Raw genomic sequence first — 19,076 nt, 5'->3', positions numbered from 1 at the left:
CAAGACCACAATTAAAGTGCCTTCTTCATAACAGCAAAAACAATGGAAAAGCCAGGTTTTGTCATCGAGGAGGGGTTATTTTCAATCCACACTAATGGGATTATTTCTGCTATATATTGCACTACTTATATAAACAACCAAAATATAAACTAGGTATTTTAAATTGGGCGTGGTGGCTCACACCTGTAATCCCAGCACTCGGGAGGCTGAGGCAGGAGGATTGCTGTGAGTTCGAGACCAGCCTAGGCTATAGTGAGTTCCAGGTGAGCCTCAACTACATAGCGAGACACTGTCTCAAAAAAAAATAAAATAAAATAGGTATTTAAAAGGTAAATAAAAGTAACATACCATTTCAATACTATACATATAGCAATAATATACTTATATGATGTCTCATTTCCTTCCAACTGTCTTATTTCAGCATGAATCTTTTTTGGCACTGGAACCACTAAGCTAAATCCATGAGCTAACTCCAGCATGAAGCTCTATGGTATCCTTTTCTATGGATATAGCAGGAAAATGAATCAACCTCAACTTTCTTTTCTTAAAAAAAATTTTCATTTTTTCATACCGGTTATGTTGACTGCAGCATTATCTCCAACAGTTTAGGTTTTGTTTCTTTGTTTTTAACTGGCACATTGCTGCACACAATGTTTAGAGTCCTTGCGGGGAGCGGTCTATGTATATAATACAGCTTACGTCCTTTTTCTTCCCCTCTCCCACCCCTTCCTACCACCTACACCGTTTCTCATCACCTCCCCTTTTTTTAACACTGTTTTTTTTTTTCAATCATTGTCTCTCTTTCATCCCTCAGCCCAGCGCTGAAAGCAGACGGTCTCTAGGGATGCAGACATTCAAAGCGCATGTACTTGGAAATTCCTCATAGGCTTTGGCTACAATCTGAAATAGAGTCCTCGTTCTTGAATTTGCTTAAATTTTTGAAACTCTATTTTGAATGTTTTGGCGATTTTCACTGGACTTTGGGAGAGAGTCATGGAGTTTTATCCTAGCTGCATTTGAAACACAAATCTACAGGGATTATTTCAAGACCCAAAACGTAAATTTGCTTCCCCAGCAATAACGTTCATAAAAATCATTGGTGTCCCTTGTTAGTACGCATTCTTTCCCACCAACAAAGATTTCTCATTCAGAAGGTAGGCAGAGAATTGGCATTTCTAACTAGTTCTTGGGCACTACCTCCATTTTAATAAGAAAATAATTGTCAATTTGACCACCACAACCAAAGGAATACGTGAGGATGCATCCATAATTCTTTCTGAAAAAGAAGAATCTGAAAAGTAGGAGATGAACTCTGAGTCCCGCTGTTGGTTTATGTGTTTTGGAGAAGAGTTCTCTCCCTTTATTATCAGCCAGAGAGGGAGAGAGGAAGAGCCGTGAGGGAGGAGCCACACAGGTAGAAGCTCCCTGGGAGGAACAGAGTGAGGTACCTGGCCAAAAGCCACTGGTTAGGACAAGGGCTCAGGTAGCCTCATTTACTTATCATGCTGTGGGCATTTTCGCCCTTTCTTCATTGCAGAAAAGTTTTGGTTGCATTTCCCCATGGGTTTATATCACTGTGAGAAGTACTACTTCCCGTGTACAGTAAGCAGTAATAATCAGCCTCATCCTCTGGCTGAGCCCCCGTGATGGTAAGGGCAGCTTTGTTCTCAGAGATCGATCCAGAGAAGCGATCAGGGACCCCGGAGGGACGATTGTTCGTTTGGTAGATAAGTGCATATGGAGCCTGGCCTGGGTTCTGCTGGTACCAGCTAGGGTAGTTACCAGTAGAAACTGACCCAGAGCTAAGGCCACAGGTGAGAGTGACTGTCCCTTTTGAAGACACAGAGGCTGATGGCTCCTGGGTGACCACAGTCTGAGGAACGACTCCTACAACCGATAAGAGAGACAGTTATTGTTACGAAGGCACGTGTCCCCCGCAGACCCTGTGCTGACGTGGTCTCCCTAAGGATGCCCTGACCTGAGCTGAAAGCGAAGATTCCAAGAAGAACCATTGTCCAGGCCATGGTTGGGACTCTCACGAGAACCGAATGTCCCCAGACTCCTCAGCTGGACTTTGGTTTCCCCTGGGCCTTTTCATGCCTCTCCAAACCCGTTAAAAAGGGCAGATTTTTCATGCAAATTAGCTTCCTCCCTAGCCCTGCCCCAGTGTTCACACTGATGTCCCGGGGGATTTCTTAAGAAGCTGTGCCGGGCTCCATCCAGGCCAATGTCTGCAGCGGGACTGACTCTGAGGGATAAGGTTTGATGACTTTCATCAGGCCAGCTCCCCCCGCACGAACCCTTAGGGACCTCAGTTAACAGTCTAATCTCTGCAAAGCCTAATACCCAACAATGAGAGGTGAGAACTCGTGTCTCCTACTGTGTTTAAATAGTTGGCAGCAAAACTCAACACCTACCGAGGACTGCATTTAGACACCTGAAACTGGTTACCGTGGAATCCTGTGCTGTCCCTAGGGACACAGACCTCTCCTTGACTCAGCCTGGGAAACTCTCCAGCTGCTGCAGAGAGGGGATCAGCCGGGGACCCAGACAGGGTACAGCACTGCCAGTTTGGGGGATGATGCCTGCCTTTGCCCTAAGAAACCATGGTAGCTTCAGGGGAACCACAGGTGTTGAGAAGAAAGTCAATAGTATTATCATTAAAGTATCATTCCCCCAAACTTTAAAACTAAGGACAGATGAAAAAATATGTCTTAGGATCAGAAGCAGGACTAAAGACAAGTCCTCCCCAGCCTTGGACACCCCCATCCCTCATAGCTGGAACTCCTTGTTCTGGAATAGATAGAATTGGCAACGATGTTTATGATTCATAAGACACTGTGTTCTTACAAGGCTCAATTACAAAACTGTCTGCCTTTGTTCTGTTCTGGTAAAGGCACTTGCTGCATCATTACACAGACCACCCCACTTACACCAAATGTATAAGACCGGGAACTTTGATCCTTTGGACAGGAGTCTATTGAGCCGGGATGTTCACCTAAAACCTGAAATAAAGTCCTCCTGATCCCCACTGGTCTCTCCTGTCTCCTGAAATTCTGCAGCAGTGGAGAAATAGAATTTTTCCACTTACTCTTATGAGATTTTTTTAAATGATGTTTATTCTTCTCTGAATAAAATATAAATATTTTCATTTCTGAATTGCATTTAAAGTATTTAATAAAAATTTTTGTCTATTCTTTCCTTCCTAGCCAGCTATATTTGTTCAAGAACCTCAGTTTACATCAGGCCCAAGGATTTTTGTTGACAGGCGTTATGAATAATAATTATCTATTACAATAGATACACTATATATACTCATATAGAGAGGTATTTGTGTGGGTATGCACTGTTCATGTAATATAGGGAGTGATTTGATGTTTAAAAGAGAAAGAATCCAAAATATTGAGATTTCCAAAACCTTTACAGTATTAGGCTATAGCGCTCACTAAACCTCACTAAAATATAATGACTAATACCAGACCACAAGATATAACCTAAACATATGACAAATAAATGGCCAAGCCATTTATCACACAGCTCATCATAAATAATGGGGTTCATATTGCCAGCAAATACATTGACCTCGGCAGGGAGACCTGAGCCGCCTCTGACATTTCTCACACATGACTTCAGCATCGCTAGTCAGAGCAGTTATTTCCTTCGGGAGATCTGTGTGGCAGTATAGATGAAATGGTGGACTAGGAAGTTGCATTCAGGAGAAAAAGCACAGGAAGCCAAGAATTCATCCCAGTGTATGAAGGAGCCGAGAGCAGCTCCCCTCTGGGTGGAAGGACATGGCTTGCCCTAGGTACGAGCTTTCATCGTGTTGTGAATTTTAGCCTTGAAGGACTCTGCTGATGCACCCCACATACATGTGTGTAAAATCCGTGAGAGCCACTACAGTGGGTCCAGCAACTCCGTGCCTTTCACACAGTATGTGTAAGAACCAGTGGGCTCAGGGGCACTTTTCCTGATTGTGGCATCTGACATGTGGCTCAGCACATGAAATACCCTCTCTCCTTTCAACTGTATCATCGCCACCCCCCACACCTCACCACAGGTCATATTCCCGTGCCAAGGAATTTGTATTTGTATATTAGTAAATTAGATGTCATTTTATATTCAATCCTGGTAGTATCCTTTTGGGTTTTAGTGTCGGAATTATCTTAAAATAAAAAAAAATTGTGACTATGTACCCTTTAAACCTTGAACAAAAAATTTGCATTTTTTTTATAATGCTCTCTATGTCTTGGACTTTGTTCCAGGAACAAGGTGCATTAATCTTGTTCACTTAAGTGTGTACGCACAGAAGCGGAGACACTATGAATACTCTGACATCAGACCCAGCACAGTTTCCCTAGAAGGAGTGAACAAAGATGTTTCTAAAGTGTGGAATAATCAACCATCTGTGTGGAAGAAATACTGTACATGGGCCCCAGGTTTTTTATTGTCTCTTACTGAGAACGCATTTTGCCAATGATTGGAAAATGGGAAAGAGAGAGGAATGCCTTGGGATATGTTAGAGATGACCCAGAGTCGTGATTGTTGAGGCCCCTTTTTATGCATTTGAGATCCCCCTCCCACAAATTCATTCCTGCAGTGCGACTGTCAATCCGTTACTCAGGAAGTGAGGTGTGGGTCACAGCCCTGTGCTCCTGTGGATTTGGGAGGCCCACGTGCAGAAAAGTAACAGTTCATCGAAACACGAGTGCAAGAACCAGTTTTACTTTGTGGCCTCGCCCAGAGCCTTGTGCCCTCAGGATCAACCCAACATCGCCACCTGCTGGCCGAGGGCTGGGTCATCCATTCTGTCTGATAAGTGCCGCGCCGGCCCAGAAGGCCTCCTGACTTCTGCAAATGCATCTTTCCAGTGAAGCCATAAGCAGTAGAATATACATGTCCTCTGTGCACCTCTGTAATCACGTTTCTTCAAGGACAAAACGGCATCCAAAGAAATGCAAGTGTGCTTCATAGCGATTTTATCAGAGTTGCACGTTTATGTAATCTGAGTTCTTTGCTCCCCTCGCCCTCACATCCCTCCCTGCATCCCCCAACTCTGGCCCCACTTCCCAGTCTCGAAAGCTCTATTTCCGCTTTTTCTTCAACTCCCTCTTTTTAAATCTATGTTTCCTTCTTTCCCTGTTCACTCCATCCACCTCTTGTCCCCTGGCCCACTTCAAAAAGATCTCCCAACTTCCTCCTATCTATGTGCCTTTCACTTTGCTCTTTATTTTTAATTTTTTTAATTGTATGACAAAATAAAATCTCACATCAAAGAATAAGAGAATGACAATAGGGTGTCACACTATGGATCATTGTTTTCAAAGTAGTTACTCAGAGTACAAGACACAAATCAAAAAGAGTCTTACATAAAAGGGTTTTTGTAGGAGTGAAGCCGCGTGAAATGTAAACTTGTGTATCTGATTTATCTCTCTCAGCTTTAAATTCTCACCGTGCATCAATTTGCCTACAAATTTCTCAAGTTTATTTTTGTTTGTGGCAGCGTAATACTCCATTGTATGTAAATACCGCATTTATCCATTCATCTATTTTTTTCATGAAGTTCATTAAGGTAAACAGCACAGTTAAATTCGTCATTGGGATCTTGTACTTTTACATGATGGATCTTGGTTCTTATTTCTCCCCATTCCCCTGCCCTCCCTTCACCTCCTCCACCCTTCCCTATTTACAAGGCTGTGTCTCCATGTTTTCCTTTCTTCGTAGTTTTTCTTTTCCCTTATTTCCTTTCCCTTCCCCTTCCCACACTCCCGTCTCTTCAGACTCTTTCCTTCCCGCGTCACATCATCAGTTATACCGTTTCCATTCATCTGTTGGTGGGCATATAGGCTATTTCCGAGATTTAGCTGTTATAAATTGTGCTGCTATGAACGTGGGTGTGTAGTGGGTTCGCCTGTGATGAGATGACTGGTGCTTACTACACAGCCTTGTTCAGCGAGGAAGCAGCCTGAAGGTGGAACTGGAGCTCACTGTGGGGACAAGGACACAGGATTACTTCTCTAGGGAGAAAACTTTGCTGTGCATCCTTGAAGCCACAGAAACCTGCTTTCTCTGAGCCCCAGAGGACAAGAAAGTTCCCCCTGCCAGGCTGGAAGGAGCAGGTGCAGGAGGTGACTGCACCTGGGAACAATGCAGAGGAAGTAGGGTTGAAACTCAGTGGATGTGGTGAGCAGACAGAGCCTCTCAGACAGTAAGCGTCTCAGCGAGGTCTGGATCCTGAGACGTTCACATGTGGATCAGCCACCTCCTTCGTAGTCCATCATCAACTGGAAAAGATAATGAGGCCTGAAAACCGATAGACTGCTCCCCCTCGTAGGCTTGATCCGGGTAAAAGTGTGTTTACAGGGAGTAAATGGTGGTGACCCAGGAGAGACCATGCTTAGCCTGAATTTGTGGTTCCAGGGGAGACTTCCCAGGAATGACTCCGGAGGAGAGTCTGAGTCAAGTCTATTGGGCTGAGCTTTTTTATGAGCAGGCTTAGCTATGGTGGGAGATCAAGGGGATCAACGGGAATGAAGCAAGAAAAGCACCCACAGCAATGGGTAATGTTCTGTTGTGAGTGCGTGTGACCTGGCAGGTGGGGTGTGTGCCCTGTTCTAGCACAGATGTCGTTCCCTGGGCTCAGACAGCCGGGGACAGCCATTTCGGAAACTCAGTCAGCTGGATTGGAGTGGGGGAGGTAGAGGGAGGACCGAGTGATCCTTTACAACAGTTCAAATTAACATTTTAACTAAGGAAACAGAAAGACATTTTCACTTCCCCCTCCGCAGGAAAATTGGATGTTTGCTAAAACAAGGACCACAGAAGCTGCCCTCTGAAGCACACTAGGTCAGACCCACCGGTAGCAGTAATGGCGCGGAGAACAGAGAGGAGGGAGGCATTAGTCTCACTTCCTCGTGGGACTGGAGCACCGTGTAAGTCTTGGCACTGCCGTCCCATGTGCCACAGTAATAGTCAGCCTCATCGTCGGTCTGAACCCCAGAGATGTGTAGAGCAACTGTGTTAACTGAGGCATCTTTGGATCCTGAGAAGCGGCCGGGGGCCGTGGAGACCTCGTACCCATCTGTGTGTGTGTGGTGGTGCAGCAGATACTGGGGAGGACTCCCTGGCTTGTGCTGTGTCCAGGATAGGACGTGGCTGTTCACGCTGAGGCCGCTGCTCAGGGTGCAGGTGAGTCGGGCAGATGCTCCGTGAGGTACAGAGAGGGAAGGAGGCTGAGTCAGCCCAGGGTGAGAGAGGGAACCTGCAAGCACAGACACACGTGAACAGTAGAATAAGGACCAGGCTGAAGATGGTTAGTGGGGCTGAGAGACTCGGCTTCAGGCTACCCTGTGGTTCAAAGGTCTGTCCCTACCTGTGCAGTGAGACAGGAGGAGGAGGAGGAGGAGGAGGAGAGGACTCCGGGTCATGGTGGACACAACCCCTGAGCTCAACAGTGAGGCTGGGCTGCCCAGACCTCCTTTTCTTTCTCCCCTGCTAGAAGAGGGTTTGTTCATGCAAATGTGTTTCGCAGGCTTAGGAGGAAGACGTTTTGCTTTACCTTCTTGGGGGAGCCTTGGGAGGAAGCACCCGCTGAGAGAACACAAAGCCATTTACTCACAAGACTCTGCTGAACCAGAGCAGACACAGCAGCTGAGTCCCATCAGTAACACAGAGCCCAGCCTCCAACAATCCTTTGAGTTAATGGTCTTTATTGAGCAGCTTTGTAGAAGGAAGTAGAAGGCTGGTTCCACAGTGCCTCCTGCTAGTTGCAGGACACACACCTCCCCATGGCCCAGAGACCTAAGAACCTCACTAGTTTTTGCAGTTTTACCAAGTCACTATCTCTTTTTGTACATGGGTGATGTAATTCCTGAGTGCTGTCATTTTGACATGCTTTGATTCCCTCAAATGTATTTTCTGGAAAGTATAAAAGTGTGCATAAATGATAATTTAGGCTGTTAGTTACCCCATAGAAGAGGCTCAAAATACATTATTCCATTGGTGTATAATTTAACATATACATATGTATAATTGGTTTTTATTGTTGCTGCCACTACTATTGCTCTTGTTGTTTTCAGGACTGGGGCTTGAAGCCAGGGCCTTCACACTGAGCTATATCCTCAGGCATTTTAAAATCTTTTTTATTTGAGATGGCATCTTGCTAAGTTGCTGAGTTACCCAGGCTGGGCTGAAACCTGTGATCCTCCTGCCTCAGCCTCCCATAGTGCTGGAATTTATAGGTGTGCACCACCATACCTTGCTTATTTCTACTGTTTTATAATCCTTGTTTATCAAAAACTGTATTTGAACGACTTGCCATGTGATTTTTTTGGTGGGTTTTAGTTTTTCTATTTTTAACACTTTTATTTCATGTACTATCTGATAGAGTAAAGAAAGCACAGTGGATCCTGAGCTTTGAAGTCATGGGCATCCGTTGTATCCTGTTGTACCAAACAAGAGCACCACTTGGCAAGTACATTCCCAAAGACCTTCATCCACGCACAGCGCAGACCCATGTAGTCTCTGGAACCAGAGCTTAGAACCCCATCATTATTGCTTCATGAGTTTTCTTACAAAAAATTTTTGAGGAATTAAAGAAGTGATTCTGAGACTCTCATTGATCTCTCCGACGAGGCTGTATGTGCACCATCTGCTCCACTTGTCTTTGGAAAGTCTTTGTCTTCTGTCCTCGGTTTGAATAATCCATCCTTCCTACTCCTGAGATGGGCTTCAGGACTTGCTGCAGGCAAATCTCTGGGCCTCGTCTCCCTATCTGTGTGTCACTACCTTGTGCCACTGCCTATTTGCTTGCCCTGTCACAGTCGTGTTGTGTATTTTGAACAGTTTCTGATGCTTTGTGGTCAGAAGATACCTGAAACATCATTGACACTGCTTTTTAGAAATCTCCCAGATTGTGAGACTCTTGAGTCAATTCAGCTCTAGTATTTCATGAAATCTCATCAGACATCTTAACGTGATGCTCAGTTTGTCACCAAGATAAAACTGCTATTTACACTAGTCCTGTCATTGGCTTTCTGCCTTCATCAAGTTTGGTTGTTTAAAATTTCTTCAGGGAAAAGCACCTGCTGAGGTCTCCAAAATCCTAAAACTCTTCCCCTGCTGAATAAGAGTTCCTTCCACTTTTCCTTAAATGTAAATTTCTGGTGTCATAAAATATGCAACTGTGTAATCTCAAATTATAATTTATAAATTTAATTTGTAGTATGTCGGTGGCATTTTAATTTTCAGCAAAGAGAATGCTCTATTGTGCAGACTTGGGATTTATGGGATTTAATTTTAGAAGAATTATTCAAATCCTGTGTGAAACTCTGCTCCACCTCTCAGATCTTTTGTCTGTAAAACTAAAATACAGAAACCCTGAAAAATCCATTTAATAAATACAGGCCAAGAAACAAAGCCATGACTTTCCCCACTAGAAGTTACTGTTTTGTCAATGTTATCTGCATTCCTCAACCCAGGAAAATGACAAAGGTGGAACAGAATTGACCCTTTTTCCCTGGAGGTTAATTCCTAAAGGTACACAAATAAGGATCTTTAAATGGTGACACCTCCATGCAGTGCTGAATTTTGCATTCCAGGCCTCACATTGGAGCCTTCAGCAAGGGTATAAAAACCCAACACCGGGGCAGTGTGTTATATCAGGACAAGCTTCAGAGTTAAAGAACAGAGATGTTTAGCCATGATAATAGTGGCCCAAAAGTGATCTCAAAATGGTGCTTAAATAGTTCAGAAGATTAAAGTAAGCACAGCTGATATGTAACCAATGTTCCCAACACATCTAAGGGTTGAGAGCTTCTGTGATACCGAGCACAACCCCATCATCATCAGGTCAGTGAAATTCATAGCTGAATAAGCTGTGCACAGCACAGTAGGGCATCTCCCCTCCTCAGTTCAGCTGCAGCATGATCCCGATGATTCTCCTTGTGTATCATCTGCACACACATACGGCTCCATGGCATGAGGTGCTGGCACCAACACGGCTTTATTGGGACATTTCCAAGAATGAACTTAGCAGATCTCGCAGCATTTCTACATTCTAAACAAGAAGGGGATTGGTTCATGGAATCTAAGTAAAATTGGAGCATATGCTACAGGTGAGGTACCCTTGAGATAATCTACCTTTTATTAAATTAGGTGAGGAGAAGTCACGCAAGAATCTCAGTTCGTCAGGGGATAAGCATGTTGAAGACCAGAGTATGTATTTATGGCCCTGGAGACAACAAGAAAGTTGTGTTCATCAGATGACATGGAAAATGTGACCTCTCAAAACTCATATACTGAGATCTCAACCCACTGGTGACTGCATTACAAAGCAGAGCTCTTGAAACAGCAAAATCCTTCTGGATGAGATTAGTGTCTTTATGAACAGGCCTGATGAGCTTTAGTTTTGTACCATGTGTGAACACGGTAAGAAGGTACAGTCTGTGAGCCAGGTGAGATCCTCAGGCATACACCAAATCTTCTGACGCTCAGATGTTAGACTTCCCAACTTCCAATATTATGATGTGTTTATAAGCCAAAGCACCGAGGACATTCTGATACAGAAAGTTCAGCGTAATGTAATGCTGTGGATAGAAGAGTTGGCAGGGATGACAAGTCCAGGTCAAAGAAACCCAAGGGAGACTTTAAAGGCACGTGCAGACTGTCTTGCTTAAACAAACAGCGTCTGAGCCAATTCTGTAGTAGCAGATGAAAAGTAAAACAGTGAAAGAATTTTTTTTTTTTTTTTTTTTTTTTAGTGAAAGAATTCTTAACAGCACATTTCCCCAGGCCCTTTCAGTCAGTCACTCCTGTGCAGAGAATGAGGAATTGGGCCAGGCCTTGGAAGGGCGTCCTTAATCATCTTCCTGGAACACCAAAGTGGTGAATCAGAACCACTCGGATCTTCCTTCAATGTTCTTTTTTTTTTTTTTTTTTTTTTTTTTTTTTTTTTTTTTTTGCTTGTAAACTGTGCTTTAATTTCTGCAATCAGATATAAAGTGAGAATACAAGTATAAATCTTTTTGTGCATCCAGAAAATTTAAAAAAAAATTTATAGCCCCACAGCTTTTCCTTAAAAAAAAAAAAAAGAAAATTTTGAGTTTATTTAAGCTAGTTTCTCTTCAGTGTAAAAACTTGAGGGTATAAACAAACTCAAGATATTATATACAGTAAGTTACTAATGTATATTTCCAAACTTGCATAGTGCAACATTTTAAAGTAAATCTTCTCATTTCAGTTTTTTTTTCAGCTTTAATTGAGTTTATTGGTACATTTTAGGGATACAGTACAGTTACATTCATTGTTGGGACCTTGTACCTCCACATGACAAGTCTTGATTCTCATTTTTTGCCCTTACCCCTGCCCTCCCTTCACCCCCTCTTCCCCTCCCCATCTACAAATACTTTATTTCCATCTTTTCATTATCTCACATTTTTTTCTCTTCCCTTATTACCCTTCCCCTACTCATCCCACCTTCCCTACACCTTTAGCTCCTTTCTTCCCTTTTCGAAATGTCAGTAATCTTATTAGGATTTTATGTATTATTGCAGATTATTCACACCAGAGAAACTATTTGGTATTTACACATATGTGACTTATTTATTTCACTTAGGAGTATATCTTCATCATTTCAGTTTTTACTGTTAAGCATAACCTACATCTGAATCTTGAATAAAATTTTCACCATGGATAAACCCACAAAGAAGTCTTTACACAAATACAAGTTATAGAAATCTGATTTCAAATATAAAAGCAAACATCATCATAACCTTACATGGCACAACAGCTTGCTTACTTATTTTGCTATAGTCATTTTAAAAAATCATAGAAAAATATTTCGGTGCCCATTCAGCTGCTATGACGAGGGGGGCCATGACCTTGTGCCTTTAAACCATCTTTTATAGAGTGTGAAGCATCACACCAGGCACTCTGCGAATGAAAATTACTAAGATTGAAGAGGCTACCAAATAAACATTCATGTAATAATAAGGTAACAAAATAGCTCCATAGTGTGTTTGGGAGGAAACACAGCACAGGAATAAGTGGAGATTAGTGCTAGTTTAAGAAGACCCGTGGGACACATGCGAAGGGAGCCAGGAGCTAGTGTGTTTTTAAAAATCCCTATCACAAGCCTAATGCTGACCTCTCTCCCAAGACTTTTAAGGCAACAAAGACTGAGGTGTGTCTGGCCCCCGGCTGCACAGATCCCGCGTTCCCCTCAACCTGTTACCTTAGCGGACTGACCTGGCTCGTGCTTTCATGTGGAACGGAGAAGAGCAAAATGATTTTGTACAAACGTGAGTCAGTGCAAATTGGAAACTCCTCTGTCGATGACTTCAAATTCTCCTACAGCCCTCCAGTGGGCATTTCTAAACATCTTTCATTCTAGTCGGAATCTATTCTGGAGAGCAAATGCATATAAAAGGCAGATATTCAATCTGAAAGATTCTAATGTAAGGTGTGTTGTGTTTTTTTTTTTTTCCTTTCTTTTGTGGCATTTGAGAAGAGTTCCACTGAGGATAAAAAAACTGGTCCTTACAAAGTATATTTTCCTACATTAAAACATATATGGATGTACCATTTTAGACAGCAGATCCAAGGAGAAGACCTGGCATAGTTAAGTTTTTTCTGTGGCTTCTGAAGCGCCGAGGTATCCTGCGAGAATCATCATTTCTGGCACTGATGTTCAGCTGCTCACCCATGAAAGCCGTCTTCACAATTGTCCGACCCCAGCAGTCTGTTAAGGACCAGAGCTGGAGAGGGAAGCAGACAGCTAGGGAGCAGCTGAGGAACCACAGCAGAAAAGCACACTCTCGGGGTCTCCAAAGCCTTGGAGCAAGAAGGCGGCTAAGCAAGGTGTTCAAACACCGGGAAACTCCAGACTCAAAGGAAGCTCCTGTGGGCAAACCAAGAGGTTCCTCCAGTTTCACCAGCAGGTTCAGCAGTGAGACCCTGGGACTGTGTGCTCCAAGGCGGGCAGCGCAGAGGGACAGTGTGGAGGAAAGGCCTGAGCTGTCAGCACAGCACAGGGAGGAGCAGGTGACGCTGGCCTACACTGCCACAGCACAGCCCAGGAAGGAGGGAGGAGGGCTGAGGGTTAGGCTGTGTGGCAACAGTGGAACTTTCCAGCTTTTCTACAGAAAGAAAAATGTTGTAAGTAAATGCCACCCATCTTAATACCTCTGACTCCGTCTTTCATTTCACGCAAACACCACATAAAGCCGCACTTGCTCCTAACAGAGATGGGCCATCGACACCATTCCCAATGGTGAGATGAGCGATCTTGGCACAGAAAGGATCAGAAGAAAGCAGTAAGCATGAGACTATCAAACTGAAGCTCTTTCTGGAAGTAAACTGGCCACTGCAGGTTCTCCACAATACCTAGGCATCGGAAAGCAGCCACGCTCCTCTGATGGGTCATGCAGGAATTCCTTCCAATTAATAATGCTAGCTTTAATTGCATAGTCTTTCAGAACCATGAAAAAATTGAGAACCAGCTCTTTTCTTCAAGGCCTGGGTTTTCTCCAACAGAGCTCTGGACCATGACCCTGCCAGCATTAGCAAGACACTCATCCAGGGACCAACTGTCCCAACCTCCCACACGCCTCTCCACAGTCACTGACACTCAAGTCACAGGACCCCAGATCCACAAACTCATCCTCTCGTTTGGCCAGGTCTTCCTCATCTCCCAAATCTCTCCAGCCACTGGTGGGCAAGGCAGGCCTGGACGAGTGTCACTGGAGCAAAGCGAAAGGGACCAGAGAGGACAGGCGGACAGAGTTCCTGAGCAGGAAGGGTACCTCTGCCTGGATGTCACACATTGATTTTCTCTTGTAAGCTCTGGACTTCCTCCATCATTTCAAAGAGTTTGCTCACTGGGGCCATCCTGCCACCACGTATGATTTGGCCTTTTGGAATCCAACGCAAGTAGTGATGTGCCCAAATTTCGATTTGCCTCTATATGAGGCAACAAGCAGCCATGGTAGTCAGTAGTTTTGCTGTGCCAGCTCTCATAGAACTTCCAAAAGTTCTCCAGCAGCTCATCCGAAGAGTCAATAGCTGCTAATTCTCTTGCCCAGAAGATTTTTAATCAAATGATCTGTCTCTTCCCTGAAAAATCCTCTTTTGGGAGATGACTTTGACTGGGTGAGTGGCCAAGAAAGTTATCACTGATGCCTGAAACACATTCTTTTCCATTGGCCCTTGTCTACTTTTGGCTTTTCCTCATAGAGAGGGTTTTTGAGCAATGTCTGGGCTTTGGGTTCAAACTGCACAGACCAATCCTACATGGTGAGCAGATTCAAAGGCTTGCTTTGTGTAGCCAAGCTTTCCCTACCCATGTTATTATCTCTTTGATGAGGTGAATTGAAGAAGAAGGTACCAAAAATAGGTATATACAGGCTATCTGATAAAACAGTCAGGTAAGTCTCGGTGAACTCAAATGCTGCGGGACACTGGTGCACCAGCCGCCAGACACAATATAAGAAAAGCAGGAACACAGGAACCTCTTCTTTGTCACTCTGGCAGAGGTGGTTACAGCGATCCAAGAAACAGTGGCCACGCATGACCCACTCCTTTTGGACGAGGCTGTGGAAACCAGTCTGGGTGTGACAATGGGGATCCATCGTCACTTGCGGCAGGGAGGAAAGGAGGCAGCGGAGGTCAGAGGCGTTCCCCTTTAAAAGAAGAATGTTCACATTTTCAACTTCCGGGCACTCTGTAACCTCTATTGCTTTTTCCAGACAACGTCTGATTATGTCAAGCCAGCTGCTACTTTCCAAGAAGGAAACCATTTTATATCTGTGTCCCAAATTCAGGACTGTTACCCATCAGAAACGGCTGTTCAAATTTAGAGTATGCAGTCTGGATTTCCTGCAGGGACAGGAAGTTGCTTGATTAGGTCTTCAGTTTTGTCAGTTTCATAAGGTGGCCTGTGCGTGGTCTTGGAAATCCCATCCAAGAAGTTCTTCTACACCTGCAAAATGCCATCGTCTCGTTCTTTGGGCAGTGCTGACATTTTCAAAAACGCATTTCCACTGGAGCGGGACCAACACCACATTGGCGAGGCACAGCCCTGAAAGCCCAGCACATCCTCCTGAGGGGTGGGGACAACAAAGAATGCTGGCAACCTCTCAGATCCCATAGCCTTCATTGACACTCACTGCTTTGTACTTCACATGGGCCTCTGACTTCCTAATTTACATTCTCCAGAAACATATCTGGCAATGTATGTTATCAACATCTGGCCCGTTGATTGTTTCCAGAGCAACTGTTTTATCTCTAATGGCAACCGGGTTCCTTCTACAACTTGCTTTTTAAGGCAGTGTGTTTCCACGGCGCTGCAGAATTTTAAGGCGCTACGTTGTGACTTTCCCATGAATTCTTGCCAAGTACTCCGCGTGTTTTCTCTGGACAGTCATTTCCACTAGATAGAAAGGTCTGAAAGGTAGCTGACTTCACTGACAGGAATGCTTGCATCACAGGGTGACCTGTGGCTCCTCCAGATTCCCTCGCACAAGGTATTTTTTTAGTCACCTGAAGAAGAGTCAGAGTGTCGTGAGGGCTGGATGAGGATGAACGTTGCGTCAAATATTTATGAGAAAATATTGGCACCCAGGAGAAAATGTAATTGAATACGCAAATTGCCTGGGAAGTTGGAATTCCACAGGCAGAGTCAGGAGGATTCCTCTGACCTGAGTCGGTAAAATGACAGGGAACCGATCACAGGGCGGATCAGCCAAGAGGTTTTGGTCTCACTTCCCCCTCTCTCTGTGTCACTGTGGGTTACACAAAGCTACTTCCACTGCCGTGGTCTACCCCACAGTAGTAGACATTCTCATCCTCTTGTTGGGTGTCCTGGATGGTCAAGTATCGATCCAAGCCAGAGCCTGATCCTGAGAATCGATCAGGGATTCCATCCCCCTTGGATCCCACAATACCACTGCTACCCACTCGCATCACAAACCGAGGGCTTTTCCCCTGGCTCTGCTGGTACCAGTCCACACTGTAACTACTGTAGCCACTGCTCAGGGTACAGGTGAGTTTGACCGTCTGTCCCAGGGAGGCAGATGCAGAGGGCAGCTGAGTCAGCGTAGGCTGGGAGAGGGACCCTAGAAACAGATCTCCGTTAAGAATCCAGTTGGAAGAAGGGAGAATTTTTGGACAGGAGGGGACCCATCTGGGACCCGAATTTGGGCAGTAGAGGTCCCTGTGCAGGCAGAGACCATCACCTGTATCTGACCTGTGAAGAGAGTGACGATGGTGAGGAGGAAAGGAGTCCGGGCCATGGTGGAGGAGACGCCCCAGTGCTGAGTCCTTCAGGACCCCGCTGAGCCAGGGCTCCAAGGCCACTTATCTCCTGAGCTTGGTACTGGGCAGGGCTTCCTGCCTCCTTGCATGCAAATCTACTGCTACCAAGACGAATATTAACAAGGTAGAGTGGCAGAGACCATTAGGAGTAAAACACGAAACTGAGTTCTGCCTTGTTCCACACATATTTTTCTCTCTTCCTGGTGCTTAGACATCAGCTGCCACCCTCAGGACTCAGAGAAGCTTCCCTGAGTTACAGTGTTTCTGAGGAGCCAAAGTATGTGTCCTTCAACCTCCTCAGGATCCACTTTCCATGTTTTGGCTGTTCTCCACAATTATTCTGTCTGTCTGGTGTCCCATAGTGAGGTACAACTACTGTATCAGCTAGTCCTAGGAACGACCCATGCCACCTCTACGGACTTCATGTTAGGGTGCCAGAATCTCTCAACTATTACTCAGTAATAGCAACGATGTATTCATCTCAGATCAGTGCCCATCCTTGAGAATAAAAGCAGAAAATCTAGCCTCTGTCCCATGGATATTTGGCTCTACACTGGAGATGTCTTGCCCACAATTATTAACTGATGCTATTTCCCAGGGGACCTCTGGCTGATTCACCCATGGGAGGAGAACAGGTCTATCACAGTTGTGTTTTAATTCACAAATGTAGTGGGAAAAAGTGGACCCAAGAAGCAACTATGTGAAGATGAAAACATTTAAGAAGTGGCTTTACTTCTTCTTTGTAGCTGTATGATTCAAATTTTAGCTTGCAATCCTCCTGCCTCAGCCTCCCAAGTGCTGGGATTATAGGCATGCGCCACCATGCCCAGCTAAGGTCCTTTATTTTAAAAAGTCATTATGGGGCCAGGGCTTTAGCTCAGTGGTTCTGGTGCCTGCCTTGCAAGCGCAAGGACCTGAATTCGATCCCTGCCCCCCCAAAATCATTGTGATGAAAGCATTTGCATTACACGCAAAATAAACAGTGAACACATCTTGCAGTTGTCATCTTTTGTATATTTTCTTTTGATCCCGATATATTATTTTTCCTCTGACTTCCACAATTTTGTCTTACCATATCTACACAGAATATTCATTAGTAAACATGGCCCAGTGAAGAACTACGTAGGATAAAGGTGGATAGTTTCATATTGAAGGGTAGAATTCATCTTCCTCCCAGCGCTAAGCTTTGGGTCTGGTGGGGATATACATACTTTATCTCAACCGAGACTATTAAAATATCCCAGATATTTTATCTCTTATTATTTTATTTATCCCAAATATCCCCCACCATCATCCCATCTGACTGCATCCCAGGCCCCAAGTGGGCTGATCATTTTGCAGAGCTACCTCGGTGTATTAACTTGGATGAGCCGAGTTAGAGAGGAGGCGGACACTCATCCGAGGATCAGAGCAGAAACTGCACAGGGATGCATGTAAGAGGTGTCACACTGGTTTCTACAGCATTGGGCTGCTTTCATTAACCACCCTGTGAAATGTAGAATATTATGATCATGCTTAGAAGGGAGCATTCTCAGGATTCAGGTGACTGTGTGGCTAGCATATGAAAGACGTTGAAAATGAGGAGTAGAATCAGTATATGATATAAAGAAGAAAGGTACAAGCTTCCTACCGTGATCTAAATCTTCAAAGCAAGTGCGTGTTCCTGTCTCACAGGGTCTGTGAAGTCATTTCTCTGCAACCTTCCAGATCTTGACAGCATATCTACACTGCCCCCTGGTGGACGGGGGGTGTTCAATCATCCTGGGAGTGGAAACCTAGAAGGGCTGAGCCCAGTCCTGCTTTCTCCAACCAACGTTGGCTGTGATTGTGAGCTGGCAGTGGCCCTAGCATAGGCTTCATCTGGAGGGGATGCTTAGGAAAAGGAGCCACTGTAGGTGAAGATATTGTGTGAAAGTATCTGAAATATAGAGAATGAAGAAACCCTGCGGTTTTGTGACAGAAAGAAACATCACTATCATTGCAGATACCTCCATTTCTATTCAAGAAAACACCCATTTAAGCTTGTTTAACACTAAATAGAAAACATTACAGTAATGGGCCTGAATAACAGTTTGCTAAGCCTGTCAAACAAAATACCACGGAGTTGATGACTGCGACAGCAGCAATGAATTTTCTCACAGATCTGGATACTAGAAGTCCGTGATGAGGGCGAGAGAATTTCAGAACACAAAAGTTTAGCAATCTAAAATTACAATGTTTTATTGTTATGATGTGTTACCCTGTACACGTGGAAAAAAAATAAAATAAATTAACATTTCTAGACCAATATGGTTGTCCATTTCTGTACAATGCCAAGTTAACACAGTGAATTGGGATGACTTTTTCCAAAGTTGGCAGCACCGTTAAAGTTTCCCAAAATTCAATTTATATATGTGTGTGTGTGTGTGTGTGTGTGTGTGATACATATATATATATATATATATATAGAGAGAGAGAGAGAGAGAGAGAGAGAGAGACTAATAATAGTATGTTATGCATAACACATCATACTAAATATGTAAGGTCATATCTACGAGAGTTTGATTACAGAAACTAATAAAGTATTCTCTAAACAATGAAAAAAGAATAAGATAAGACTATAAGAGCGAGAAGCAATTTAAATATGTTCAGGGACCATTTTCATCTCCAGAATTAAGGATTATTTTGATGTTACATCATTGCCTTTTCTCTTTTACTTTCCTTTTTAGTTTTATTTTAGGATTCCCTATTTTTAATGTTCATACAGAGATTTCTTTAACTGAAAT

At 44.0% G+C, this 19,076-nt stretch overlaps 1 pseudogene and 2 gene segments (V, D, J or C); all 3 read right to left on the bottom strand.

Annotated features, from left to right (window-relative positions):
- Nucleotides 1-6,842: 6,842 nt before the first annotated feature.
- Nucleotides 6,843-7,427, bottom strand: LOC104848307. The segment is given in 2 exon segments: nt 6,843-7,261; nt 7,373-7,427. Coding segments are annotated over 2 exon segments (474 nt in total).
- A 6,144-nt stretch (nt 7,428-13,571) lies between these two features.
- On the bottom strand, nt 13,572-15,422 carry LOC104848306 (annotated as a pseudogene).
- A 364-nt stretch (nt 15,423-15,786) lies between these two features.
- LOC104848305 lies at nt 15,787-16,316 on the bottom strand. The segment is given in 2 exon segments: nt 15,787-16,112; nt 16,244-16,316. Coding segments are annotated over 2 exon segments (372 nt in total).
- Between the last annotated feature and the right edge of the window lie 2,760 nt (nt 16,317-19,076).

Source organism: Fukomys damarensis, unplaced genomic scaffold, assembly GCF_012274545.1.
Source record: "Fukomys damarensis isolate Sample0158 unplaced genomic scaffold, DMR_v1.0_HiC HiC_scaffold_12, whole genome shotgun sequence".
NCBI lineage: Eukaryota > Metazoa > Chordata > Mammalia > Rodentia > Bathyergidae > Fukomys > Fukomys damarensis.
The sequence above is the reverse complement of the archived record's forward strand: the minus strand, read 5'-3'. Positions and strand labels throughout refer to the sequence as shown.